At 38.8% G+C, this 19,358-nt stretch overlaps 1 protein-coding gene across 4 annotated transcripts in view; it reads left to right on the top strand.

Moving 5' to 3' along the window:
• kmt2ca (lysine (K)-specific methyltransferase 2Ca) overlaps positions 1–19,358 on the top strand; it is a 164,280-nt gene that overhangs the window by 48,471 nt on the left and 96,451 nt on the right. For all 4 annotated transcript variants that reach the window (XM_077244240.1, XM_077244241.1, XM_077244243.1 and 1 more), the window contains exons 4-9: positions 373–526; positions 4,681–4,893; positions 8,850–9,001; positions 9,085–9,194; positions 17,955–18,117; positions 18,991–19,162. In XM_077244240.1, the coding sequence (XP_077100355.1) occupies positions 373–526; positions 4,681–4,893; positions 8,850–9,001; positions 9,085–9,194; positions 17,955–18,117; positions 18,991–19,162 (964 nt within the window). The remainder of the gene's footprint in view (positions 1–372; positions 527–4,680; positions 4,894–8,849; positions 9,002–9,084; positions 9,195–17,954; positions 18,118–18,990; positions 19,163–19,358) is intronic.

The following is a 19,358-nucleotide window of genomic DNA, read 5'->3' on the forward strand; positions in this document are numbered from 1 at the left end:
AGATTGTAGCTCCTTTCTATCCTTCAGTACTGGGGTTCATTTTAAACTTCTTATCAAGGGGAGCCTGGGGAGTGTTCCCCCCAAAAAAACTGTATGAACATACAAACATGTTTGCAATTTTTGTTATCAACACGAATAAACTTCTGGTTATGTAATTCCTGAGCTTGGAGTTTGTGGCCCGCTCATATGACCTTGGTTACGCTAGCAAAATAAATTGTTTTAGAAACCAAAAGACTTTTGATTAATTTTAAGAAAACGAATTTAATTATCTATTTTGATTTCATGTTGTCTACCTTTTGTTGTTCAAGAAAAGGTATATTACAGAAAAGAGAAAGTATATTAAAATCGTCCCTGTCCTGTTTGAATTCATAGATATGCTTGAGCCAGATACGGATGATGATGATTTCCCTGAGCCACTGGATCTCAGCCCCAGAGACGAGAGGCCTTTGTCCCCGCTCTTCCAGCGTTCCGTGTCAGAAGACTCTGCTGGCTCGTCTGCCTCCACCTCTAGAAAAGCCAAAACTAGGTTAGTACACCCACAAACACACACACTCGACTGACTCAAAGCTGTGTGTATGTGTGCGTTTAAAGGTTGAGCGGCAAGCTTTTATTAAGCTTTAATGTTGCCCTGAAGAGGGTGAGAGAGTCCACACAAACACAGTGTACTGCTGAACAATATTTGGACAGAAGAAAGTGTACAAGGGAGTTCAAGGGGGTCAATAGGGTCTTACAAAACAAGTAGTAAGTTGCATGTGTGTTTGTGATGAATTATATGTGATGAAGAGAAAGATGTGATGTCCAAATTGTGAAGGAATCACTTACTGAGGCAGTTCTGTTTGAAGAATCAGTTAAAATGATTGGTTAATCAGTTTGAATCCTACACAAGAGTTGTCATGGCGAAATACATTACCACATATACGACTGTCTTAAGAAGTATACTCGCAAAGACAGGCATTTTGACACCTTTCAAGCCCAATAAGGCAGCAAAAACAACTTGCACGCTGTATGAGCAGTGGCTTCGTGTGCGCATGTCTCTCACAGGGCTCAGAAACAGTCTCTCAGACAGATATACTGAAACAAGTCCTCTTTCACTGCTTATTGCGCTTGAACGATTTAAAATCACTTATTTTTAAACCAAACATTCAAACAATAAGCTTTGGTGGCGGTACATCAATAAGCATAACCGCAATCGAGACGATAGTCCAAAATCTGTTCTGGTTGACAAATTTTAACAGTTAATTGTGTCTGCCGGTATATCGCCCAACCCCACCAGAATGGTACGTGTTCTGACCGATTTTTGTAGGCGCAAGGTTCCACATGCACATTAAATTTTGATTTCCACAAATCAGTTGTTCCACAAGGTAGCAATACTGACCTGTGCTGTTGTTTCACAGCTGATAGCCTAACAAAACTAAATAGCAACAACTACAAAATAGTTGTTAGGTGGGGAAATGAGATAGCCGCACCTTTTTTTTTAAGGTAAAAGAGTAAAAAGTAATTTTTATCGGTCAGAACTTCTGGAGAAAAATAAAATGGACAAAGAAACTTTCTAGAGCGCGTTTTGACCACATGCGTTCACGCATGATATCAAATGGAGAGTACTGTGAAAGGTTATGCGTTCGAATGTACACATACGCTAATGTACATGTAATAAAACGAAGTATAGTTTGGGCTTTAGTTCTCTGTTGTGTAAGACATCATAACCTGCAGTTCAGTCAGCAAATGTTTTTTTTTTTTTGTTAAAAACATATTCGAAACAATGCTAAAATTACCAGTTTCAGGATTTTGCAAACACTGGTACGCATGGCTGCAGCTTGTGTGCTTTTTTGGCACACTTTGAGTGAATGCGAGCGAGTGTGGGGGGAGGGGACCGCTGAAACCCTGCTGCTGTCATTAGTAAAGGGAGGGGGTGAGAGAGTGCTCTCTTTTAGTTTCCCAATTAGCACAGATTGTGCACTTGCTAATGTGCAGCACCATTTGCAGTGTGTGAGAGGAGAGGAGACCCCCTTCAGTACTGCATTCGCATCACATCTTCTACTGACAGCAGCTCTCATGGGCTGCACAGCTGACAGAGAAAGTAAATGAACTCTACAATCACAATGTTTATGAGCAAAATGTTGTTGGCAAATACAAGTAAACGCACATACCCAAGAGAAATCATGACTGTTTAGACTGGTGACTGTTAAACTACAGAAATGGTAAAGTTAAATTTCAGGACAGTTTGGATGCAAGCCGTTTTTAGGGTGACTTCTGTGCAAGAACATGCATGGCTCCACTTTGTAACAGCTTTTGCATCCAGACAAGCCATTCATTTACTAGAGAATGAGTAGTACTAGAGAATGAGTTGCTTAGTTTTGTTAGTAATTCACCAAACCTGAAAAATTTGGGCCAAAGACCAAAAATAACTTTATATATATACATCTAAAAATGCATGCTCTTCCCTTAAAATGGTCCTATTATGCCCTTTTACAAAGTCTTGATTTTGTTTTTGGGGTGTACTAGAATATGTTTTCATGTTCGATTTGTTCAAAAAAACACATCATTTTTCACACATTTTACTTTATTACACAGTCCACTCTCCCCAGTCTGGTTGAGCTCGTCATTTTCGATGAAGCCCCTCCTTCTGAAAAACGAAATGTGCTATGATTGGTTAGCCGGCCTAGTGTGTTGTGATTGGCAGCGCTTAGCGTGTGTTCAGGAAACCGCAATCTCCACTCAGATGTAAATGATAACAATGGTGTCTATTTCAAACCATTTAAAGCCCGATTCAAGCACAAATCTCACAGGACGTTTCAGAGTGGTATGTGCTTTTTATGGTAATTTTCTTATAGATACAATGTTATCCACCATTTAATCATCCTTGTTCGGAAACTATGGTAATACGAACAGTAACGGATCACAAAATCATGGATAATTTTCCTAAGGGGCGGTGAATAGTCTTATAAAAGCAAGAGCTTACAAAAGCTAAAGTGAACACGACATCAATACTGTAATGTTAGTTAGCAGGCTAGAGGAGGCAAAGCTTTGTCCTTCGTTTACATCATAGCTATCATAGCAACTACATAAAACTTATAATTTAAACTGTTAATGGAAAACACAACTACTAATAATAAGACATACTTAGTTGTGATCCATAAACAACAGATTGTCCCTACAAAATGTTTATGGCTACGTCTTTCAGGAAAAGCTTTTGTGCGTATAGTGTGCATTGTACTCGGCCTGTCGGCTGTTTTCCGTAAAATTTGCTGCGCACAGACAAACGTTGAGGTTATAATCTTCAGGAACAGTGTTAAAAATACAGTTTAACCTCTCTCAGTTCGTCAGCTTTAGGACAAACTTTTTTCGGGGTGGAAAAACAGTCAACGCTCTCTTTATCTTCTCTAGCGCAGGCCTCGCCAACTTTTTTGCGTATACCGTGGGTGGGGGATATTTAAATGAGGAACATTAGGAATTCATAAAATCCGGAAAAAGTGTGTTGTCCAAACGAGCCATTCGTTGTAGTTCTTGAAAAGTGGATTGTGTTAAATAAAGTATCTCCCTTTGGAGTGGACTTTGCAGATCTTTTTTATGTTCAAACAGCAACATTACAGACTAACTAGAGTTGAAAAAGTTTAAAAGCATAATAGACCCCTTTAACAACATGCTTAAACATGGTAAAATAAAGCACAAAGAATACACAACATTCTATAGTGTTTCAATTTACAATGTTATGTTTATGGCAGATTGGCGCTGCACTATATTTTCATCTACTTTATCAAGTGATTCCAGTTCCGGACATCACTGCGTGTTTTTGAAGCAATTATGACAAATGATTGTATTTAAAACGTATGCCTACTGTTGGAAAAATATGACGAGGAAAAAATATTAGTTATACTGTATCATCATTGTTTTAGAAAAAGAAACATCTAAAATGAATATGACCCAATCATATTTTAGCAGATAAGCCATTCATAGTCAATGTTCACTTTATTTTGCCGGTCTGGGCGGCATGCTTTACTCTACTCTACTCTTTTTGCTAACTCTAACCAATCAGACCTCAGGTAAAGCCCAAAATGCTGCAATAACCAATCAGAATTTTTTTTTTAAGTCATGGCGATCATAGTTTTCATGATTGATCATCAGTGTCACATACAAGTACTTTGTGCACATTCCTAGTTGTGGATTGATTAGGAGCTCTTTTCCTTTGACTGATTTAAAGTGTGATTTCACTGTCAGTCAGAGCCATCCAAGGATGTCATATCTTCTCAAGTAATTGTTTTTGAGTTAGGTCACCCAGTCAGAACAGTTCCAGCACCACAGCAGGGCACTAGGGCATGAGGCATGGACTATGAACCCCTGAATAGTCAGATTGTTGCACAGATAGAGCAGTGAGGATTGGATGCGCAAATGCTTAATGACTTGGGGCAGAACAATCTACTTGAATGCAACCGCTTTTGGCTATGAAAGGTCACTTCTCTTTGGCAAACAGAACGGAATTTATAACTGCGAGTTGGATATTGCATTCTCAATATTACACTAAGTATGCAAAACAGAACAATGCACTTGCAATGTTGGCCCAGCATTTACGGCTCTGTTGGTGTGTGTATTAAGGAATGTTTACTTATATTATGTTTCTGATTGAATAGTTGAAAGTCTGAAAATTCTTATCTAAATTTTTTTTCTCTCTCTCATCCCTCTCAGAGAAAAGCTCTGTGCCTTCTGCTACTGTGGAGAAAAGAGTCTCTTGGGTCAGGGTGAGTTGAAACTGTTTGGACCCACGCCTGGTTATGTCCCATTGCACATCCGGAACCGCCGCGGCAGCTCCGAGAAGGATGACGATTACCATGATGACGACAATGATTTTGATGACAATGACAACCGCAGCCCAGGGCATCGTGGGAGCGGCCTGAAAAAGTAAGTTATTACTGCTGTTGTCAGGTGAAGGTGCTTTAGATGAATGTTTGGTTCTGCTAACACATTTTAAAAGGAAATGGAAAAAAGGAATCCAATAAAGATGCAAAATGTACACATGAATGAAATTTTGTTTTTGAATGGAAAGTTTTTTCCCCCCCCAGTGCATCATGCCATGAATGCTCAAATTTGAAGCATGTTTTAATATATAATCACAAGAACATGTCCCTAAGCCAGTTATTGTAATTGTTAATGTAATTGAGAAAAAATTAAAATCCCCATTCGTTACAGCTTACTGCATTTTTGGCGTGTGTGTATGTGTGTGCGTGCATAAGAGGAATGGTGAATGAGAAAGTTCAGTATGTGGCCGTCTTTGTGGAGGTGGTTTGGTGTGGTCCTGAAGTGTTTGATTGGCGTGGCTTTAAGCTGTGATGTCTAATGAGGTTGTGTAGAGGTGAGACTTGAGAAGGGTTTGCTGGGACTAAAAGCCCCCGTTTATAAAGTTTCATTTGGTTTTAGAATGACATGGGAGGGGTTAAATTTCCATTTTTTGGGGTATAATTTTCCTTAAATTAGGACAAAAATTCTTGTTGCAGGCTTGGAAAATGGAAAACATTGTTGTATTTCACAAATACAAATTATTTTCCAAATAAAAGGCTCTAGCTTTGCTGGGTGGAATTTGATGATTGAAGTTCTGGGTCAAACAGAACTTGTCTCTTCCATTGTGCTTTCTGATTGAGAGGAACGGAGTGCTTTGACCCAAATACTCTGGGAATTGCTAATGAATCCAACACCACAATTCAATTTGGGTCAATTAATTTGGTGCCAAAATTGCCTCATGATTAGTTACTAGATGGAGGGTTAAAGGAGAAATCCATTAGAGAGAACTCCACCGGCAGCCTTTCACAGAGCTCCACGTGACCTGTTGTTGTCAAAAGTTCCTGTCCATAGCCACCCTTGGGCTCATTGGAGGAGTGCCTAATTTGCTCAGCTTCTCTCAACCAATCAGACTCATCCCTGAGGAATGATGATGTAATGCTCTCTGTGCAGTCAATGGCAGGCTGCCAACTGGCGGTGGATTGTTGTGTTGGAGGCATCTGATTGGGTGGTCTGAGCTGGAACTGTGCCAGTTATTGACAGGGGAGTGAAAACAATAACAGCTCAAAAGAGTGAGCGAGGATCACTGCATATCATTTAAGGTAGAGACTGTTAAGGTGGACCAGACATTGCTGTGAGTTTTTTTTTTTTTGTAACACTTTATTTTAATGTGTCCTTGTTACATGTATTTACTATAGTAATAACTTTAAATGAGGCATAATTATATGCAACTAACCCTAAACCAAACCAAATCATAATCGTACCCTAACCCTATAGTAAGTACATGTAGTTAATTACTATTACTTAGTCCTTAAATGTATCATTACACTTTTACGGGGACACATTAAAATAGTGTAACGTTTTTTTCTTCTTCTTTTTTTACTATGAGACATGACTGACATTAAAAATGATTCACACAGACTCCAAATATAAGATTTTAAATATATAAGCTGTTTTGAAAACTGTTTTGAAAGCTAAGTGGAGTTTGGTGTTAGCATGTTGCTTGGCTAACAATGTGACAGTCTGATAAGTTTGTCGCAATGCATTCTAAGGTTGTCTGAATATATACTATAGATATCGTACTGGTTTAAGGATGAGGGGTGCTTGTGGAAGTTTTCAGCTGCTTCCTGAAAGTTGTGATGGTTTCAACAGTTAGGGTGGAGGTTGGCATCTAATTCCACCAGAAAGGAGCAGAGAGAGTGAAGATTTTGTGCCTCGTTATGAAGAAAAAAGGCATTGCTCCTTCAGTGACCATAGCTGAAGGGGAGGTCTTATATGACTAAATTTGTATGAGTGAATTAAGGAGGTTTCAGTTCCAGTTGCAGTCCTTAAAGCCAGAGTCAACCTTGAATTTGATTCTGGCCGTGACTGCCAGTGGCGAGAGATGACTTGGGTTTTCTTTGACTGATTGAAGACCAGACGTGGCGAACTGAAGCCAACGAAGTACTGTACCCGTGATTCCCAAGTCAAAGAGTGGGGACAAGAAGATCCGTTTACAGTATCAAAGGCAGCAGACACTTCCAGTTGAATAAGGACAGATAAGTTGGAGTTCTCTCTTGCCAGCTGAAGAGTTTCAGTAGTGGTCAGCAGGATGGTCTCTGTGGAGTGTCTGCTTTTGAATCCAGACTGGTTGTTGTCAATTAGGTCATTCTGTATGAGAAAAGCAGAGAGATGAACCCTTTTAAGAGTTTTTCAGAGAAAAGCAGGGAAACTGGTCCGCAGGTTTCAACTGCTGTAAGATTTAAGTGGTGTGTTTTGGGGTTTTTTTTTACACTAAGCAGTGGGGTTACCCCAGCTTGCTTGAACGTGGTGGGAAATTTTCTGAGGAATGTGCTGTTGATGTGAGTCAGAGTGGGTGGCAATGTTGGTGAAATCTCCTGTAGTAGATTGGTGTGGATCTACTTTGGTACAGGTTGTTGGATGGCTGGCACAGAGAATTTGGAGACCTGTTTCTCTGTGAAGATAGAGAAAGAAGAGAAGAGTGGCATGTGTGTGGGTGGAGGTTGGCTGTGGCTAAGTGGTGCAGAGAATTGGTTGCTGATGGTTGCAGCCTTATCTGTGAAATAGCTGTCGAAGTCATCAGCAGTCATAGAAGAGGTGGGATGTGAGGGAGGGGAGTGACTGGAGAGGTACCCGACAAACCTGTCTGTTGCCGTTGGTCAGGGTCTGTTGGTGCAGTGTGAATTGACTTTAAGGCTGCATACTAATTCAAAAAGAACCTCATAAGTGACTGATTTGGAATGGTCTACATCGACAGCTACTTTATTGCCAAATGGAGCTCCTCAAGTGAAGTGTGCAGTATACTCAGCTAAAATTGATTGCAGTACAGTTTGACATTGGCATCTTGCTAAACTAATAACTTTCTTTTAGTATTAAATAAAATATGTTTAATCAATGTTTATCTCTATCTGTTCTGGACTTATTTCTTTAAAGTATTCTGGAATTCTTCTTTGAAGGATACTGCCTTATATTTTGGTGCACTTTTAAGACTAACATTTAGTGCCTGCTATTTGGTCTGTACCCTAGTCTGTACATCAGGACTGCACCCATGATGCTTTAAGGAACCACAATAGGAAACTAATTTGAGAATTCAGAAAATTTCTTTATAATAAAAGGAATTGTGGTTTTATGTCATTTTGGATTTTGTGAAAAACAGAATCCAAACCGCACAAATCCTGTCCACAATATGAACTGAGTATGGAATCGTTTCTAGGAATCAGAATCGTAAACAGAATAATATTGTGTATAATGAGTTCTTCAGGATACCCATCCCTAATGTCGCTCCTCTGATGTAAGCCTTTTTAAAGAGGATGTTGCACACCAAACGGTTTATTTATATTTATGCAGATGTTCTGGACAGAAGAGGGATCACATACAGTAGTCTTTCATCCTGTCCCTGCTGCAGCCCACTTCTGGCTGGCCCTCTTCAAACCGGCTCTCTTTTTAAATGTTAATTCCTTTTTTCCGCTTCTCTGAGTCTCTGTGGCTCACTCTCTCAGCGCCACATCCAATAAGCCAGTCATTCCTGCCCCCCACCCCCGCCCCCTTTCCGGTTCTCTTTCGTCCTCTCTCTTTCTCCGTCTCTTTCATACTTTGTCACTGAACAGCCAGTCCTTGTGTTGAAGCCAAGTATGATAACCCCATACCTCGCTGTTGCAGACGGGGCTTCATAGGATGTTGCAATTTGCAATGAAGGCCTTCTTGAAACATCATTAGGATGCTGACGTCTAGAAATAAAATGCCATGTGTTTGGAATCTGACAAAAGAGCAGGCAACATAGCCGTCGCCTTGAAATGTTCTTTCGTAACTTGTTCAATCTCTTTTCAGATGAAGCTAATGTGCCGGTTCGCTTCCTTCCTCAGGGTCAGCTCTCCAGACAGTGGCCTGCACTCAACCTCTGCTCCTGGGAGTACAGACCCCGCTGCTGAGGAGCCCAGCCGCAAATTCTGGGATGAACTGGGCCAAATAGGCCTTCCTGATGACATTAACGTTTCGTCTTTATTCGACCCCACTGGTAGGTAACCCCACACTAGCGTCACATTGACTGTTTGTGTCTTTCAATGGCTGATGGTGTTTATGATTGTTTTGCACCTGCAGGCCAGTGTTGCGCTCACCTGCGCTGTGCTGCCTGGTCAGAAGGTGTATGCCGTGGGGAGGGACAGTCGCTGCTGTATGTGGACAAAGCAATTGACTCAGGGAGCACAGAGGTGAGTGACACCTGCAACAGTGTGTTTGAATGTTTCTGTGGATTTGTTTGCGCCGCCTTTAAAATGGCTGTTCCATCAACTTGTACACTTTTTAAACTAACATACCAGCACCCAATCTGGCCCTGTTCCATGTGCATATACCAATGAAAAGTAATTCTGTTTTGTACACTTGCTGGTCTCCATCAGTACATTGGAGGTGGAGAGGTGAGATCATTTCCTCTCTAAGTTTTCTGTTCAAAAGAGCAACTCGAAAACTAGAGCTCTTCAATTGCAATCAACAAATCGAATGATAAATAGACTTTTTTTTATAGTTTTTTTTAGATCTGCTAAAGATGACATTTACCAGTGTTCATTTATTAATGTTTAAGGATAAACTTTAGGTGAGCATTAAATGATGCTATGATAGATGTAGTTGATGATCTAAATGTAAAAATTGGGGGATGATGACCAATTTGGTATTAACTCCTTCCTTTTACTTTCCCGCTGTTGCGCATATTCTGAAAGAGTACAGCAGATCTGAAACCAAAATCAAGTGAAGATGATGAAATGCGTAAACTAGAAAGAGCCATGAATGTTTTGTGAAAATGATCAAAAATGCTGACGCAGGCATGCAACTTTTTTAGAAAATTATGGCGGGGAAAAAGTGAATATATTGTGCATCCCTAAAAGTATTGTTTTTACTTGATATATGTAATTGACTTATGATGTAGGGCTGCATGATTTTGTGAAGAAGAAAAAAATGCAAAAAACAAACATTTTAATTTTTAATTTTAATAAAAAAAAGTTTGCTGTACATTATTGTAGCTGCTCAATTTGGCCTAAAATGTTGTTGTTATATAATAATAATAATAATTATTATTAATTGTATGGTTTAAACATAAATAAAAATAAATAAATAAAAGATGGTTGTCACATGTTGCTTACCCAAATGCACACAAGCATCAAAAAAGGGGGAAAAAAATCAGATCACATGCAGAGATGAGTTTGTGTAGAGCAGCAATTTACTGCCAATCGAGCTGCTCTAAGACACTGAAAGCACAGCACATTTGAATTAATTATGCAGTCCTATTCTGATTATGAAAGTTAAAGCTATGTTCTCAAAATTCTCTTAGTAGTAAATATGCAAGTAAATAAAAACTGCACTATATTGTTTTTTATGAGAGGGTTTCATAGTAACATAGTCAGTGATGCCATTGTTTATCTCTGTGGACATGTGGGCTGAATTTGGCAGAGCTTTACTGATCCCTCGATCCAGCATACTTTTTTGTGGCAAAGGGCTAATAGTAGAGTTGAGTGGGCCCGTGTTTGCGCCAGTTTGTATTTTTCAAGCTATAACTTGAGCTATATCTTTCACTGAGTAATTTCGGTGGAGGAATGACAAATGCGCTGACTGTTGATAAAGTATTCAGAGTTAATCATGAATGGGGTTATTATTGGCAGTGGAAGAGACTGGAGAGGTTGTGTCGGTCCCTTGGTCTTTTAAATATTTTCTAATTAGGAGTGGAGCAGTTCAGAACTGCCACAGCCGTCTCTCTTGTGCAACTCTACTAATTAACACAATGCAATGTGGCAGACGCAGGGGCGCGCGAAACCCGGGCAGGGAAAGCATATTAGGAGTAATTAATTTTTATATCAGCTTGTTCTCTTCACCTGGGATCAGATTTTTATGGAAAAGCACATAGCATCTATTTGAGTGTGTGGATATACAAAATATGAAACAGATCTCTCAAAACTTCAACGATTCAAATAGAAACTTATTCTTTTAGTGTAATTGTGGTCCTTGTTTTCTGTGAGATGAGCAATATTTCATTGGCAGGGCTTGACATTAACACCCGCCAAACCGCCACATTTGATTTCAGCAGTGGCGTGTAATGCAGTCACTCCTACTAACCACTTTGGGCGGGTTGAATTTTATATATAATATATAAATTTTCAGTTGTAGGCTTATAAAAAAAAGCATCTGAAATAATAAACTGTGCAATGTAGTTTTGTCAAAAAATATAGATTTTTCAATTCATATTGATACTGAAATTCTGAAACGCTTCCAATACACACATTCCGCAGATACACGATATCAGCTGCACGTTCTCGCTCACTCATCTCTCTGACAGCGAGTTGACACAAACTCGCCTCTCCTCACTCCTTTGTTTTAATTTGCCTCGGATGAATAATTTTGGTTTTAAAGGGCTTGAATTTTGGCATGGGATTATGCATAATTTTACTTATTCCCACAGATTTTGTTTAAGTCACCTCTCAGTACTAAAGCGAGTTCTTTTTCGCTGCTTATATGTGCTTAAACAGTCCAAGACACACAAAAAGTAAAGTCAAAACACAGTCGGTTTTGTTTTATGTAAACATTAACAGTTGAGAGAAAAAACGCATGTGTAACAGTTTAATGGATCCGTGTGTCAGACCTTAAAGGTCCCATATTGTCAAAACTGAAATTTCCTGGCTTTTTTCATGATAACAGAGGTCTAGGGGCTATGAAACTACCATATAAGTTTCAAAACAGTAAATCCACAGACAAATGCACACAGCCTGCATAAAATAGCTGTACCTTTTCACGAGCCGCTGTGACTTGCGTATGTGACGTCAGAACTACTCCGTCACCACCTTCAGTCCCAAACACTGCCCACCGTCACGAAACTACATCATTGCACAGGCTTCCGAACCACATGAATATAAGAGAACAGTGGCTAAGTTTTATGTATTCAGAAACGCCACAGCAATTTATTTTGACCTTAACCGTCTGTTCTGCATATTTCACAAGTGACTGCTTCATCAATCAGCCACAGTTCAATGTCGGTTTTTCAAAGAAGCTTCTCCTCAAAGATGCTGCAGTCCCTACAGTTCATAGTTTTACAAAATTACCTTGGGCGTCAATTGCAGCACATGTTCTCGCTTTCTGTGGGTATCTTTGCACATTTACCACAAGTACACCTCTTACAGAAAAAAGTAACATTGGAAAAGAAATTGTAGTACGTCAACTTACTGTATCAGTAGGAAAGCAATAGTAACATAGCTTATAACATAGCAATAACGCCGAAAGAAAGGAGGTGGTTGTTTGTCCTGTCGTCACCGATTCGGGGTCTGAGTCTGGCTCGAACATATATGGCCGGAGAACATTTCCCTCAGCAATGTCCATCATTACAGGTGTTTTATTTACCTTACTTGTGAGCAACACCAAGCCACAGCAGGCTACAGCATACATGACCATGGTAACCTGTGCTTGGCCTTGCCGTGCGTCACTCAGAAAACAACAGGCCAATCAGAAGAGGGGCTCATGAATGTTAATTAGAATGGCCAAAATCGACCTGTTCTTAGCAGAGCTCCTGAGAAAGGAGCTGTGAAAATATATTGGGATGGTTTTTGGTACTTATACCATAAATATATATTCTTAAGGACATCAAAACCTGAAATAAAACTTCAGAAAGGTGTACAATATGGGACCTTTAAAGTGGCAGCAGATAATATTAAAATGAGATGGCCTAATATAAGATCATATTAAAAAGATATCTGGAAGTTTTTCCCCATGGTATCGATGTCAAGATTATGGTCAGTGAAAATGCGGTTCAGAAGACTTTCCTTTTGTTTTGGTGTATCTTCCTCTGGGACACTCTTCTCTGCTTTTCTGCAACAGCAGAAACTGATAATGAGTCAGTGGGAACCGTTGTTCACAACGTATAAATGAATCAGTTGATGCCTTAACTTTACATCATGCTAGGTTTTCCACGCTTTCTCTATACGAGAGTGCCACAGTGACCATTAGAGCTGTTGCTCTGCACCTTACCCATTTAGCAGCTTTATTTCCTCCATGTAGAAGCTGTTCAGTAATCCAAAGTCTAAAGTGGACTTTGATTGAAGGTTTTGTTACTGTTTGCCAGACAGCAGAGGGGAGAACAGTTTATGACCGGGGTGACTGGGGCCTTTTTTAAGGTAGACCTGGTCTTCTAACACTGAGCCCAGTTGATTTACCGTATGTTCAGGAGCTCAAGGCCAGCCAGTATGTGATTAGCAGTGCCTGGCCTTGTTTTGTTTGGAATATGCATGCCATTTTGTAGATATTATATTTTTTAGGGATGGCCCGATACCATTTTTTTTCAAACCGATACGAGTACGAGTATTTACATTTGTGTACTTGCCGATATCGAGTACCGATACCGATATTTCTACCGCAAAAGTAACTATAGGCTCCCAGAAAAGAAGACAGAAGACTATTTTAGAACACAGGTTAGAAGACTGTTTTTATTTTCTTCTCTGCTTGTTTTAACAAGTCTAAAAATAAATAATAATGAGTAAAATAATAAATGTATTAACACACAAACCACTGTTAATTTAGCATGAAAGCAAGCAGTTACTGCGTGCATGGTCTGACACGACTGAATGCGCCCAAAGTGCGCTCCCTTAATAGTCTAATTCCTAAAAAGCTGACAGTTCATCGCGATCTCACACATCTGTTATTATCAATGAAGCTGACTGCACAATGAATCTTTCATAATATCCACACTTTGTTTGTTATAATTAGAGGATTTGCCAGCATACAGAATTCAGCACTGAACAAAAAAGTTTTGAGCAGTGAGGGGAGTCTATCTTAAATGCTTCTGATTAGCCATTGCGTTCAAGAAATCAACACACATGTCTGTGATTGGCTACATCGCTCAACGCTGCAAACATGTTATGAATAGAAACTCTGGCCTGTAAATCGTTTCTATTTTGTTTTAGTTATTCTTCTTGCTTTTCTGCAACAGATGAATGAAAATCTATTAGTTTTAATATGTTGTATTCATAGATATTTCTAGTTTGCGGGAGTCCCGCGAATCGTTTTATTCTCCCGGAACCCGCACACACAGAGTGAGTGCATTACCGCCCGCGCTCGCGCTCGGCCATCAGATCTAGCGCCGCGCCGCACTCTTTTGCGTTGGGAGTGCACGTCCCTATGCCTCGGTTCACCTCGACAAAGCACTCGCGGCGGCCAGTTTCGTTTCGCAAAATGTACGTGGTATCGGGGCGTGGTATCGGCGAATTTTTATGAGTACGAGTACGAGTATATGAGGACAGTATCGACCCGATCCCCGATGCCAGTATCGGTATCGGGCCATCCCTAATATTTTGTGTAAAAAATAATGATAATTGTTCCATAATTTAAAAAAAGCTTCCTTTTTCTTCCTGTAATGCTGTAGAAAGGATCCAAATGATGACATTTTAATGACAAAACGCGTATATATCCAACATTCTCTGAAATTTGCTGGTCAAAAACCTTGTAACTCCATTTGAGCTTGATTTTAGTAAAATATTAATAATATAATGACACATGCAAGTGTCTGACCATTTTTAAAGCCACAATATCATCTTTGACAACACGGTGTTAAAAAATAAATATATATATATTTATTTTTTAACACCATGTTGTCAAAGATGATATTGTGGCTTTAAAAATGGTATATATATATATATATATTAAAAAAGATAGATAGATAGATAGATAGTGTTTTTTTGCATTTCCTGAAAAGAAGTGTTTTTGGAGTTTCCGCCTGACAGCGACAATTGTTCTCAAAACAAAGTCCATGTTTTTTTTGTTCCTCTAATTCTTAAGAGAGAAAAAAAGTAACCAATTTGTACCCTATTCATGGAAAGTGCCAGCTACCGGAGGGTATTGCCAGGATGGCTGCTGAATGAACTGACTAGCTCCAATAAGGATTTTAATGTAGGTTTGTCCTGGCAGTGAGACTCGCAGAGACGTGAAATAGTAAATTTCAGAGAGCTGAGGATGACCCGAACTTCACACAGTCCCTTAACTCAGATCATCTTCCTATGAATTAATCTGTATGTATCCTTTTACCGAAAAACTCTGATTGGGGGATTTAAACTAGTCTTGACATTTGGCAACCGCAAACATGAAAGCTTGTAGAGGCTTGTTTAAAAACTGTAATAGTTTGTCTCTTTATATTTGTCAAAAATAAGTAGAGGTTTTGGTCAAGTTTTTTTTTAACTGCATTTTAGTCTCGTCTTTTTTCATCAATGATATTCCATGTTGATATAGTCACAGTTATCGTTTAAAGACGTTGATGTCATCTCGCCATTGTCTCATTGTAGTCACGGGGGGGGAAAAGGGTCGTCAACAAACAATTTTCATCATAGATTTAGTTGAAAATAACACTAAAGGTTACAAATAAATTGTGCATAAAACCAAGAACATGCTTTTACAATGTATTTCAGGTCAGTTTTGTAATGTATTCTTGACTTTTAGACGAGAGAAGTCGGAACGGGTAGAAATGAGTTGCAAATATGCACGAAAAAACTTTCAATCGCTGGACTAAGGTTTTGTCTAAAAAAGCGTTTCACATGCTATAAACAGAATTGCTGCATAACACTGTACACACACTGACCGAGACACAAACCAGCTGACATTGTGCATAGTACGGCACACTCACCCAACACTTTACTGCATCTTTCATCACTGGCCTGCTCCGTTTGGAATGCTGCCATTATGCCTCTTTGCATATAGGATTTCAAGGAGGGAATGCTGTTCTACTTTATTATAGTGTCCTTGGAGTTTTGGCAGCAATAATGGATCAGCTGTAGCTTTTTCACCCTATGAAGGAGATGTCTGAGGGGATGGTTTCAATTATTTGAGGCGTGGAATAGAGATGAGATACTCAACACCCAGCCAGCCCTGAGAGTGGACAGTATGGCCATAGAGCTCTATATGTCTGTCCTTCAGAGCGGTTCAGAAAAGAGCATTGTGGGTATAGGCTGCTGTCAGCCTCAGTGGACTCACTGCCTGGGCGATAATTGCTTAAAGCTCGGTGTTAAAAGGTATTTGCAGATTGTTGCATTTGGGCCTTAGGCCAAGGGTTTCTAAAGCATGAGAGAGCTAGAGAGAGTGCTGACTAGAGACATTTTTAGTTTAGGGCCGTTTTCTCAGGCCCTTGCTTTCTCTATTATTCAAAGTGTGAGTGCTTTTTCCATGGTGGTGATTTAAATGTCTGGCCAGTTTTCATCCTAGTCCTTATTTTGAATGAGGCATTTGCCTTGATCCTGAATGCTTTACTGGATATATCTGAAAGGCTGTAAAAATACACGCTGAAAAAGGGGAAGTATGTAACGATCAAATGGACCTGTGAGAGGAACAGGGTGTTGTGACAACCTTGCTCTTCAGGGTTATGGTTTGTACCACTCTTACAGCAAAAGGCTACTATAAGAACGACACAATTAACAGATGAACGCTTTTGCCATTTACCACTGCATTTTTGATACTACATCAAAAAGAAATGTATGTTTTATTTTAAAAGATTATTTAAAAAGTCTGATGTTAATATAAAACAAGTTTTTCTATTAAGTAAACTACTTATTACAGTACGTAAAAACAAATTATTGAGAAAAAAACAAAACAATCTGTAAACCAAGAAGTGCAGGTACCACGTGTAATCTTCACAGAGAATGCAAATAAAGAAACAGAATATAGATAATAACGTCTGCAGTCACATACTTATATTACCCAAATAAATAAATAAAATTGTCAGCAGTTGCTTGCCACATCATTTCTTTCTTGCTGCTTGTCAGTGTGGCTTTTTATGTTCCTTTGAGTCCAACAGCGTATGTATTATTGGTCATTGACCTACACTGGGATAAAAAAAAAAGAAAGAAAGTGTTTCAGCACAGTTGGAATTTTCACATACTGTGTTAAGGTGTTTTAAAGGGATGTGTTGTTTTGTTTTTACTTTTAAAGGTCACACCAAATGTGTGTCAATACACCTTAAATGAGATTTCTTTTTTAGAAAAACAAAGTGTACTGTTTGCAGTGCAGTACTTGTTTGTGGCATGGTTCATCTCATGTGTCTGGAAGTATAGTAATATATTGTGTTGGGGAGTAACTAGTTACATTTAATGGCGTTATGTTATTTAATTACAAAATAAATGTAACTGTAACCGTTACAGTTACTGAGAAAAAATGTGTAATTAAATTAGTTACTTATGATAATGTTAATGATTACAAAGGGGTTACATCTGAATATTTTCTGTAAAAAAATATTGATGCACTTGATGCAGGGTCAGATTAAGAGGGGCTTTTAATTTGATTGTGCCAAAAACACCATTGCAGACGTACCGGACCTCCCATTCTCCGTCTTCATTATTTTAAAGAACTGTTAAACAAAGAAAGCAAAGGGTGTATATGAAAAAGTATTATAGCATTTGCCTTTCTGTTAGTGGTAATAGAAAGGAAAACACTGTAATATTTTCTGTTGTACCATTGGCATTCAGCAAGTACACATTTTTATCATTTAAACATTAAAAAAGTATTTGAAAATCGAATAAACATGTAATTCCATGAATCTTGCAACTTAGGTGAATCGAACTATTGCTTCTAATGAAGTTTGCATTTGTAGCCTGCATAAAAGCTTGTGTATTCTGTTGATGGCTGTCCATGGATGCGTACAGGCGCTCGCCAGAGATATATTCATAACAATAACGATGATAACAAGGGGGGGGGGGGGGGGGGAAACACTCTAGCAAATGATTCAGTTTTAGGGACCTGTGCTACTTAATCTAAAGAAAACCATAAAGAGGGTAATCAAATTATAAATGCAAAATGTTATTCACCTAGGGCAGTTTTGGAGATGTGTAAAAATAGCAGTTCATATTGGCCTGAAATTAATCTAATCTAAATGATACTGAACTGTGCATGTCTAATTGTGATGTACAGAGTACTGAACTGAAACTACACCACCAATATTTATGCATCTGTATTAACTTTTCTAGTGCTGTGCATACTGTAAGCGCCTTGGAGCATCCATAAAGTGCTGTGAGGAGAGCTGTGGGCGCTCCTTTCATTACCCCTGTGCAGCTGCTGCCGGAACCTTCCAGAACATAAAGACATACACCCTCCTCTGCCCGGATCACATCCAACAAGCCCTCATCCGATGTGAGTTTCTCTGGTGCACACGTTCCCTTCTGCTGATTCATTGTCAATATCTTAAGGCTTTTTGTGTTTTAGTTAGGGCTGCACAAATTCCCTGCATGTATGCTATAACTTATGATATTGCTTTAAGTGTGTAAAATCAATGGAAATTATATATATATTTTTTTAAATGTTAAAACTGAAAATGCTATATCCAATATATGTTTCACATCCTTTCTCATCACTTCAACTTCTGAAAGTGAACAGCTGTTTTTTTATCATTACATTAAAAGTAACGTCACAAATCTGACAGTCATTTTGACATCAATATAAACAAACAGCAACAAAATAACTATTTAATAACCAACAACTCTTTGCTCAGCTTGTTTATATATAGTTACATTAAACTGAAAACTCAAGAACATCCAGGTAAACAAAAACACCTGAAACTAGGGGTAACATTTTCTTTGCTATTAAAAATAAGAACAAAGAGGCAAATTTTAAACAACAGGACAAATACAATAAAACAAAGATGCAAAAGAAATAAACAGTGCTTTAAGTTGTAAGTTTTTGGTGTTATTACCTTAAAGTCCCTGGTAATAACACCAAATTTGGCACACCCCAGGACAAAACCAAATATCTATAGGGAAAATATATATTGAATTTTTTTACCCATGATACCACAATTGTTTGATTTTTATTTATTTTTTTATTTTTATTTTTTTCACAGACATCCTATATATTCAGACCCATTGTACCGCCGGATGTAATATAATGTTACACATCAGATGATTTTCCCCACTGTTAACCAAACGTTTATTTAAGATATAACGGATAAGACATTTAAGACATACCGTGTGCAGTTTGAGACCCATTATGTATATTTTCTCTTTTCAGCAAAAGATGAGGTGACCTGTCTGGTGTGTGACAGTTCTGGAGACTTACTCGATCAGCTGTTTTGCTGCACATGTGGCCAGCATTACCACGGGGCCTGTCTGGACATCACTGTGACCCCACTGAAAAGGGCCGGCTGGCAGTGTCCTGAGTGCAAAGTCTGCCTGGCATGCAAGTGAGTATCCAGCTCACCTGGACCTTTTTGCTCATCGCAGATTCAGACTTCTGGAGAATTTAATCACTCATCGTTCAGAAAGTTGTACTCATTACCTTTAGATTTGTGGTGGATTCGAGAATGCTTTCAGCTATATATATATATATATATATATATATATGTATGTATATGTATGTATGTATACTGTATATTTACA

Source organism: Siphateles boraxobius, unplaced genomic scaffold (genome assembly GCF_051911475.1).
Source record: "Siphateles boraxobius isolate OS27281-9 unplaced genomic scaffold, OSU_SipBor_1 26, whole genome shotgun sequence".
NCBI lineage: Eukaryota > Metazoa > Chordata > Actinopteri > Cypriniformes > Leuciscidae > Siphateles > Siphateles boraxobius.